Source organism: Varanus komodoensis, unplaced genomic scaffold (genome assembly GCF_004798865.1).
Source record: "Varanus komodoensis strain SLA01 unplaced genomic scaffold, ASM479886v1 scaffold5, whole genome shotgun sequence".
Taxonomy (NCBI): domain Eukaryota; kingdom Metazoa; phylum Chordata; class Lepidosauria; order Squamata; family Varanidae; genus Varanus; species Varanus komodoensis.
Window position 1 is genome coordinate 879,868 of NW_025336087.1, and position 9,860 is coordinate 889,727.

General features: G+C 44.7%; 1 protein-coding gene across 1 annotated transcript in view; it reads right to left on the reverse strand.

Moving 5' to 3' along the window:
* CCL28 (C-C motif chemokine ligand 28) overlaps window positions 1-7,134 on the reverse strand; it is an 8,561-nt gene extending 1,427 nt beyond the window's left edge. Inside the window, exons 1-2 of the mRNA XM_044446888.1 lie at window positions 6,977-7,134; window positions 1,197-1,326 (exon numbers count right to left, since the gene is read on the reverse strand). Coding sequence (XP_044302823.1) covers window positions 1,197-1,326; window positions 6,977-7,037 — 191 coding nt within the window. The 5' untranslated portion in view covers window positions 7,038-7,134. The remainder of the gene's footprint in view (window positions 1-1,196; window positions 1,327-6,976) is intronic.
* Window positions 7,135-9,860: the final 2,726 nt, after the last annotated feature.

The window sequence follows — 9,860 nt, forward strand, 5'->3', positions numbered from 1 at the left end:
ATAATAATAATAATAATAATAATAATAATAATAATAATAATAAGTGTTCACTTTGGTGCCAATACACAACTGGCCACTTTCCTAAAGTCTTGAGTTAGCTGTAGAAGAGATGCTTCACCTAATCCTACTCACCCCGTGTCCCCAGATTTTCCCTGGGCCAGAGATGTCCAGAAATAAGAGTCCAGCTGCAGGAAAACACCCCCAGAGACTACAGCAGGCACCGAGCAGTCTAGACACCCTTTCTTCCTGCTTGCTCTTCCTACACATTTTCTCTTAGCCAGGAATTCACATCACCTTAGCTTGATGAAGTAACAGAGTTCCACCCTAAGACTTGGCCCCAAAGGGAAATAAGCCATTTTTAAAAGCACTCCCTCCTCCTCCTCCTCTCTTCTCTTTCTCCTTGATCACTGGCTTGCCAAATATACCTATCAGTTATTTTGCACAGCAAAGTTAGCAGGGCAGTTCTGGTGGTAGTATGAACGAGAGCTTTCATTAAATTAATCAGTAAATTAATGCTTTACTTGAGTAATCAGCAGAGGACAATTGCAGCTGGTAAAAGGATGCAACCTAATAGCCTGCTTATTTATTTTCGAGACTGCTGTTGCTGACGCTTTAGTGCAGTAGGAAATGAAAAAGAAAATATTAAAAGTGCTCCTAACCATGTGTGGTAGCCTTTGTTTAATTATAAGTTATCTAGCAGTACAATGCAATGCATGATTACTCAGAAGCAAATGCTATAATGTCCAGTGTAGTTTACTCCCATGAAAGTAGGCATATGACTGCAACCTCAGATTGCCTACAATATCTCAAAAAGGAATCTGTATTCAAGCCTTGGTAAGATGCAAATATATTTAAAGTTGTTTAAGAAAAGGTAGATGTGTAATTAGCCAGACAGTCCGTTGTATTATTATACAATGGCCACATTTATGGACCATAGATGAGCAGTGAAATCATATACAAATCTACTGAAACATAAGTCTCTTTGAATTTACTGACTCTGGGAAATTGGGTAAAGTCCAATTGGCAGTTCCCTGTTGGCGTAACCCTCCCTATCATATAAAAACGTGCCTTATTATTTAATCTTACAGAGAATCGCCTGTTGAATCATTCCCATCATTCCAAAGGTGCAAAATTTCACATATGCCACAGACATGCCAAAAATCAATAAACAAAACCTCCTTTTTTGCACCACTTACATCACAGCTGGTATTTTGCACAAGTCACCTCCCTTCTGGATCTCAAACATTAACACGTTTCTTCTTAGCCACCTTCTGGGAATATGATGAGCTACTTCTGTGCAGCAGTCATAGAGGATGGGAAACATAGCTAGGAGAAATAGAAAAAAATACCATCTTTTAAGCCTGTAATCCTATGCCCATTTATCTTTCTGGGAGGAAGCCTTACTGGACTTCTGAAGGTTCAGAAGGAAGTAAACTTCTGTAAGTAAGCAAGTAAGTAAACCATGTATAGGTCTGTGTTGCAACTTTCAGGATTTCTCAAACCTTGAATTGTCCACCACAAACGCAAGATCTCTTTGTTCGTCAATCACCATTAATACTTGATGTTGGAGTTTTTACAGGCCTGTATATTTGTAGTGTTTGAAAGCTGGACTATGAAGGAATCTCTGGTTTTGTCGTGAGCTCCTTGGGTGGTCTTTATGAAAGCCACCCTCTCTCTGGCAGGGGGTGATAGGAGTTGTAGTCCAAAAGATTCCAACCAGTTTAGAGAAGGCTGTTTCCTACAACTGCTTAGTACAAAAACAGTTGGCTATTCACAACACGAGTTTGTAATTATAAATCTCATCAAGCTAATTAAGCCCTTACTACCTCCAGTCCTGTAGAGAATTTTGTCCTTTGTTGCATTCTGACATTTGCAGGATGCCCACCCCTGCACTTTTAGTCATGGCATAGCTCTATTTTTCATAGTAGTTGTTCAGATTTATTTGGTCACGTGCATATTTTAGTTAGGGCTGAAATTTGAATTCAGCTTCAAAATCCATTCAGTTAATTAGACCTGAACTTAATCCTTTATTCATATTTCTTATAATTCTGTTGCTAATTATTCCGTTTCAGCATAACCCTATGTGCAGCATAACCCTATGGCACTTATTAAAAATAAGTCCCATTGTGTTCCAAGATGTTCATGGAGAAATAAATCCCAGGTAAGGTGTGTACAGAGTTTTGCAGTCTTTATATAGACTTCAGTGTGAGGTTCTTACAATGTCAGTTGCTTCCACACTAGGCATTTGATGTAGAATCACCCTGCCTTGTTCACTCATATTTTGCGGGAGGTCCACATGCCATTGCCACGCATTTGTCATCTCCCGGGCTTATCCAAGTGCTTCTTCCTACATTGATTTCCATACAGAGGCTTCTAGACAAGACAGCTCCTAGCACAACCAATGAGGAGGTCATGGTGCAGCTAAATCTCTTCTTCTTAACTAATTTTCTGTGAAAAAGAAAAAGATGGAAGAAGGCCAAAAACAAAAGACAAGCAGGACAAAGGAGGGCAGTGTTTTGCATATGAATTGCATTTGGAATGTACGTGCATGAATGCAAATTTAGAAAGTATCATTGTTTAAATAGAAATATGGTACCTATTTAAATACCATGAGCAGGTGATACGTTTGCCTGCAGTTAAGGCCATGATCCAGGGTTGGTCAACCGTTCTTATGTTTCCTATTTAAACTGGAATTGGATAGATCAGCCTGACAAGCTGAGGACAAAGGAGAACATTTGGTCATCCTGGAGAAAACCTGGGAGAGCTACAAGTGAAACAGAGCCTAGCTGTGTTTTAATCATTCTGTTATTTTATTGAAATCCACCCAGAGAACCTTCGGGTTATGGGGCAGCATATAAATGCATCTAATAAAATACATAAAAATGAATAAATAGATGTCTGGACCTACTGTAAAATTCTAGGAATGGGGCAGGCTGGATGCACAACAAAAGGGCCCTCTGGAAATAGGGATGGATAGATATGAAATCCATTCTGTTTATATTTGGCAGATTGCCAATTTTTTTGCTCCAATGTCTGCTCATGGACAGAACTGGAATTCAGGTAGGGATACGTGAAGAATTAGTTCTACTAGTGCTAATAAACATTAGCACAAGAGAGAAATTGCACAATCCCATCCCCAAAGTAAAACAAAATCAAAAACCCTGCAAGTCCATGGAATCCACACAACCTGGTAAAACCACTCCACTGCAGAATTGGCAAGTCAAACTCATAAAAATCCAAATTCATTTGAATCTATTGCAAATTTCTTCCATCTGGAAGTACTCAGAAAGCCCATCTTTTCTGAAGGACAGACAAGCTGCAACATCTCTGCTTTAAAAAGTATTACATGATAATGACAATTAATGAAAACTACCTGGGTTCTGCCATTTTAGCAAAGTATCCCCACACACAAGCACATCCATACACAACACTAAATAATTGTAATCTAAAGTTCTGATTCAAAACATACGTTGAACATTTTGTTTGTGGTGGGGAGGTTTTTTTTTCCTTGTTAAGTAAGGGTCATGGTCTGAAATTCAGCTGCTCAGAGTTGTCCCCCAATGCTGCAGAATTTGAGTTTCTTCTTCCCCACTCACAGGAGCTGTGTCATGACATGGGACAAGGCAGCACCTCAGGTGGGAGACTGGAAGAGCAGTGCATGTCTGTCTGTCTGTCTGTCACTGTACCATGTAGTGCCCCATCCGCATAGGCTCTCACAGCTCCCCCTGTGCCCATTGAAAGCACCTCCAAAATAGGCAGCGGGGTGGAAGAAGAGGTGTCCTGGGGGACTGCCTTCAGTGGAAAGGGCTTCAGAGCACCCACCACAGCCACGCTGGCAAGGCAGGAGTGTGGGGTGTGCACCAGCAAGGAATGGGTCTGTAGGAGTGGGATCTGTTGGAACAGGGTAGGAGGATGCCTGGCACAACTAATGAAGAGGCAGCAAGAGCAGGTGCGGCATGTGAGAGCAGCAGCAGCAGCAGCAGCAGCCGCTGCATGGGTGGAACAGAGTGGGGTGAATTCAATCACAGGTAACTAAACTCAAAGCTGGGCTTCCACAGGGGGTGGCTGAGGCCCCATTGGGGAGGGTGTTCAAAGACAGGCTGGACATGCACATGGTGGGCATGTCGTGAGTGGAGCCGGCTGCAGCCGGGGGTCAGACTAGATGGCCTGGGAGGCCCCTTCTGACTCGCTCCGCCTCTACGTTTCTATGTTACCAAGTCCAAGGGAAAGACCAAGTCAACTGCCATTCCACCTGCAATAGAAAAGCAATGCTTTCCCGTAGTTACAGTGGAACTGTAATGATTCAACAGCAATGGTTTATTAGCACGGCAGCTAATAAATCATTGCTTTTATGGCACAATTGCCCTGTCTTATTAACAGAATTCTTCAAGGTGTTCAGGCATTCTCCTCATTAAGGGTACAGGCCAGTCGATCACTGGAGACGGACTTTCTGATTGCACCACAACCTGCAGCAACCCAGGAGCGGGTTCCCTGCATGGTGGCCTGCTCGCCTTGTGCAACGCAGGAGGCACCTGTGTGGCCCATTTTAGGGGCCTGTTAAAACTGCGCCTTTCCACACAGGCTTTCCCTGACTGATCACGCTCTCCAGTTTGTTGAGTCCTAGCTCCTTAATTTAAAACGTTTTAACTCTAACGTATGTCATTAAATGTCTTTAAAGGAGAAGTTTTGCGTTTTCTGTTTTCAAAGATTTTAGCTGTGGATATTTTCTATTTCAGTTGCTTTGCTTTGTAGAAGAACCAGGTGGAGAAATTAGCATTAGAGGGATTTCCTTGCAAATGCTGTTGCTGGATAGTGCAGCACGATCTACATATTTGTGCTCAGAAATCCCGCTGTGCTCTGTGCAGCTTGCTTACTCCTTGCTACCAGTGCTTAGGCTTGCCGTCTCCATGACAGTTTTCTTTAGCCACTAGGAGGCGCTCGCATTTTTGACCGAGCATGCTTAAAACAAATGGAAGATTGCCCAGAAAAGAAATGGCAAGATTTGCATATTAAGGGCGACATCCTTAACCGCAGTGTAACACTTGCAGGCTGAAGGAAATGGCCAAAAACACCCAGGACTTGAGCTTCGGTGTCCATAACACTGCTTATTGTTTTGCTCTTGGCCACGTTAATAGAGAAATGTAGGCACTGTGCTTCCTACATTCGGACTATGAACCCTAGGCCAGTTACTTAAAAGCAAGTAGCACAAGACAACATTTGGAAGGCTCTGCTTAGTATGATTAACTGGGGAAAATCCTTCATTGCTTAAGGCAGAATTCAGTCGGAGTTGGGACTTCCTGGAGAAACTGTTGCACCGGCCATATGCATCCTCTTAGCTATGTGACCCTCCTGTCCAGCTCTGGTACAGCCTGATCTCAGTGGGGTTATTGCGAAACACTAATGGACAAGTGGCAACAGTGGGAAATACTTTGTTCCAAGTGTTCAGAATGTACTTTGAGTCATAGCTCCTCTATGACAAGGAGAAGTAACATGGGTTTGGTCTGATGTAGCATACCTTCTGTCTATGCTCAATTTGGGCTAAGCTGGGTGAGCCGGGGGCCGGGGGGGGGGGGGGGAATGGAATTCAGTCAGCTCTAAGGGTGCTTCCAGACGAGGTTTATCATGTGAAAGCACCCTGCTTCATTCAGAGGGGTTGATATGTCCTCCTGTGATTTATTTATTTGCTTTCTATCCCATCTTTTTTCTTTTAAAAAACTCAAAGTGGCTCACATCATTCTCCTCCTCCTGCCCTCAGTCTTATCCCCACAACAACAACCCTGTGAGGTAGGCTGGGCTGAGAGCTTGTGTCTGGCACAGAGTCACCTAGTTGGCCCCATGGCCGAGCGGGGACTCAAACCCAGATCGCCTGAGTCCTGGTTATGTGCTCTTATCTGCTACGCCACATTACCCACTTGTAAACTCCCTGTATTCTCCCAGCACTTCTTCAGTCTTTTTCCCTTTCACAAAAAATCAGTTCAGGAAGGATAGATAAAAAAGCTACATGAAGACAGACTTCTTGCTGCCAGTGCTGGGACGGGGCTCTACAAACTGTCCCTTTGCATGCTCCTTGCATGGCTTGCAAAGCCGACAGCCCACTTTCTCCTGCAGCTGTGTGCATCAGCTGGGCTGCAAGGAAAATGCTGCTTCCCAGATTCTGAAATCCCTGATTTGCCATTGCTAGAAATGTTGGAGAAGCAGCCTTCTGAACAAAAAACACAGGTTGGTAGAGAAGATTATCTCTGCACATACCCCAGTGATTCCCAGAGATTTAGGGGAGTGCAAGTGTGCATATTTGTATGAGTGAGTGCACACACATGTGCAGTTGCTGCCCTCACACTAGGAGTTCTTGTCTGGAAGCACCCTGTTACACAATAAGTTCTGCTTACAATAGCTAGGATTTCAAATAGCTTTTTCATTTAACGACATGAAGAAGAAGGAGAGTGATTCAGGATACAGCATACGAGAGCTGAAAAAGGTAAGCACCCTCCTCCAGGCAAATTTGCAAATCTCTCGCTGCTGTTGCTTATGGTACAGATTGCCCAAAGTCCTTCTTTGCTAAGTCAGCCTGGCAAAGTTTTGCACTGCAGAGGGCAATTCAAGAGGCAATTCCACTCTCTTTTTGTGGTGTTTTGGCAAGCAAAGTTTTACCATTTACAGTGAGCTTGTGCTGGTGACCTTCGTCCAGTTTATGTTTCCTTGTTTAAGCTGCTGCCATTCATTCCCCCTCCAAAATCTCAAAACTTCACATTTTGATTTTCCAGCTGCCTGTTTGTTGATTTAGAAATACAAGAGGGGCTTCCCGGGAAAGATCTCCCCATGATTAATGGAAAAAATAATCAGAAAATAGAAGCAAAAGCAGGATTTCTGGTTTTGACAATATGGCACATGAAACACCTGCTTTTCTGAATAAAAGGCCATTAATGTAAAGCCCTTCTCCAAATACATCAAGTCTGCATTAAGGTTAGCCATGACTTACCTTCAGATATGCTTTGAGCTATCACAGTTCCAAACATGATGAGGAGGATAGTTAAATTCATGCTTTCCCAGTTGCTGGAGGCTTTAGAACTGATCAGCAATGATAGAGAAAGAACCAAGGAGAAAGTAATTACCACCTCCTTGGCCGTAGAGGAACAAAGGAAGCTCAGAGCCCCACCCCTAGCAAAGTACACACAAACAACCCAAAGCCCATTAAAGATTCCTGGACTCCCTTTCAGTCTTCACCTCTGCAGTAGAAAGGAAACATCCCTGTAAGCCCCACATGGCCTCCTCTGAAGGTTGCCTGCAGGATCTCAGACTTCCCAGGGTCTCAGAGAGAGGAGCTGCACCCAGCTCCCTTTCCCTGATGCCATTGTCAAACTGGAGACGGCACGGGTGGCCTTTGGCATGCAAACGGGTGCTCTTCCACTGGGTGAGTGGCGGCTGGTGCCTACAGGTGTTGGTGGGGCGTGTCGTGGGTGCCCAGAGCTGGAGCCCGTGACATCCAGCCCACCACCCAGCCTCCACTCTTCAAAAGGCCGTGAGGCCTTATAAGGAATGTATTGCAGACACAGTAGGATGCAGCATGCAGAAAAGCTGAGGGAGGGGTGCAGAATCTGTCTGGTAATGCAGAGTCCATCTACTGCAGCATCGCATTCCCACAATGGCCAGCCAGTGCCCACAGGGAACCCAGAAGCAGGACAAGAGCTCACCCCCACCCTGCTGTCCGTGATCAGCAGGTGTACATCCATATACTGCCTCTAATACACTGAAGGCAGCCATTGATAACATGCTCCTCCATGAATTTGTCCAGTATTTTTAATCCAGGTCAGCCGGGAAGGGCCTTTTTGGTGGTTTATTTATGGAATATGCTCGGCACACTCATTGTTATCTTTTTGGTGCCAGGCAAAGGCATTTTTATTCTCCAGAAATATTAAGAACTGCTGATTTCCTATTTTATTTTTTAAAGGAATTTTAATGATTCCTCTATCACTGCTGTGACTCAGGTAATTTTACTGACTGCTATAATTATCTGCCACCATGTACCGTTATTGTATGTTATTGAATTAACTTTATGGCTGGTTCTTTTTTGTTGATATATTTGTTCTGGACTGGAGAGGGCTGTAGGGTAAATAAAAGGTTTTGGCCTTGTGCCAAAATGAATACTGTGTCAGCATCACTCAGTGGAGAAAGTTCCAGAGCTGGGATGTTTCCACAGAAAAGGCCCCTCTCCAGGTAGCCACTCTTCTGATCTCCTTCAAGGAGGGCTCCCAAAGAAGGCTCTCAGAGGAAGATCTTAAGACTGGGGCTGGTATATATGGAAGGAGACTCTTCTTCAGATATCCAGGCCCTAAACTATTAAGGGCTTTGTATGTCAAAGTTAACACCTTAAATTGGACCCAGACTTCAGCTGGTAGCAGCTTTTGATACCATCAACCATGGTATCCTTCTGGATAGGCTGGCCATGTCTACCTGACTGCCTGATTCCAGAAGGTGCTGCTGGGGGATTATGGCTCCGTGCAATGGCAGCTTTTCCATGGAGTTCTGCAGGGTTCCATTCTATCCCCCATGCTTTTCAACATCTACATGAAACCAATGGATTTGGTTTCCAAGGATTTGGGCTGCGGAGTCATCAGTACACTCTGCCTGTCTTTTGCATCCAGTCTAGGTGAGGCAGCGGCTATCCTTAACTGGTGTCTGGCCGGGGTCATGGGCTGGATGAGGGCCACTAAATTCAGGCTTAATCCAGACAAGATGGAGACCCTGTTGGTGGATGGTTTAGCCTTCTGGGTAAGTGATTTTAGCACTGTTCTGGATGGGGTTGTACTCCCACTAAAGGATAGGCTATGCAGGTTGGGAGTGCTCCTCTCTCTACCCAGAGCTGTCCCTGGAGTCCCAGGTGGCCCCTGTGGCGAGGAGCACTTTTCTTCAGCTTTGGCTGATCTACCAACCATGCCCTTACCTGGATGAGCACTGCCTCGCAATAGTGACCCATGCTCTGGTAACTTCCCAATTGCATTATTGCAATGTGCTCTGTGTGGGGCTGCCCTTGAAGATGGTCCAGATTCTTCAGTTGGTTCAGACTAGAGCTGCCAGGAGGTTAACAGGGACCAGCTGGTATGACCACGTAACGCTGGTCCTCTTCCGTCTACACTGGCTGCCAACTGAATCTGGGCCCAATCTGAGGTGCTGGTGATGACCTATAAAGCCCTAAACAGCTTAGGACCTGGATACCTGAAGGGGGGGGGCTCCTTCCCTATGTGCCTTCTCACCCCTTAAGATCTGGGGCAGAGGCCCTTCTCTGGGCTCCCTCCTAGAAGGAGATTAGGAGGGTGGTTACCCAGAGAAGGGCCTTCTCCGTAGTAGCGCCTCCAAGAGGTTCACCTGGCACCAATGCTTTGTTCCTTTTGGCACCAGGCAAAACCCTTTTCATTTTCCATTATCTTAATGTTTAATAGATTTAAATATGGGCTTTATTATCCTGGAATAATTGGATACTGTGCTCCATTTCATTTTATGTTGCTTTTATTGTAAAACCATCCCAAAACACTACTGGTAGGACGGTATATAAAAGCAATAAACAAACAAACAAACCATGTACCCTGTCCCTTATGGGGAGTGCAAACCCATCCAGAACAGGGCAAAGATCACTTATCTGGAAAGCTGAACCACACACCAAGGGAACCTCTGTCTTATCTGGATTAAGTCTCAATTTATTGGCCTTTATTCAGTCTATCACACTGGCCACTGATTCAAGACAGTCACTGCCTCACCTGGATCAGATGTAAAAGAAAGGTAGAGCCAGGTGTCGTCATGGTCCTGGTGACACCTCGGTTCAAACCTTCTAGATGATTTCATATAGATGTTAAATAGCACAGGGGATA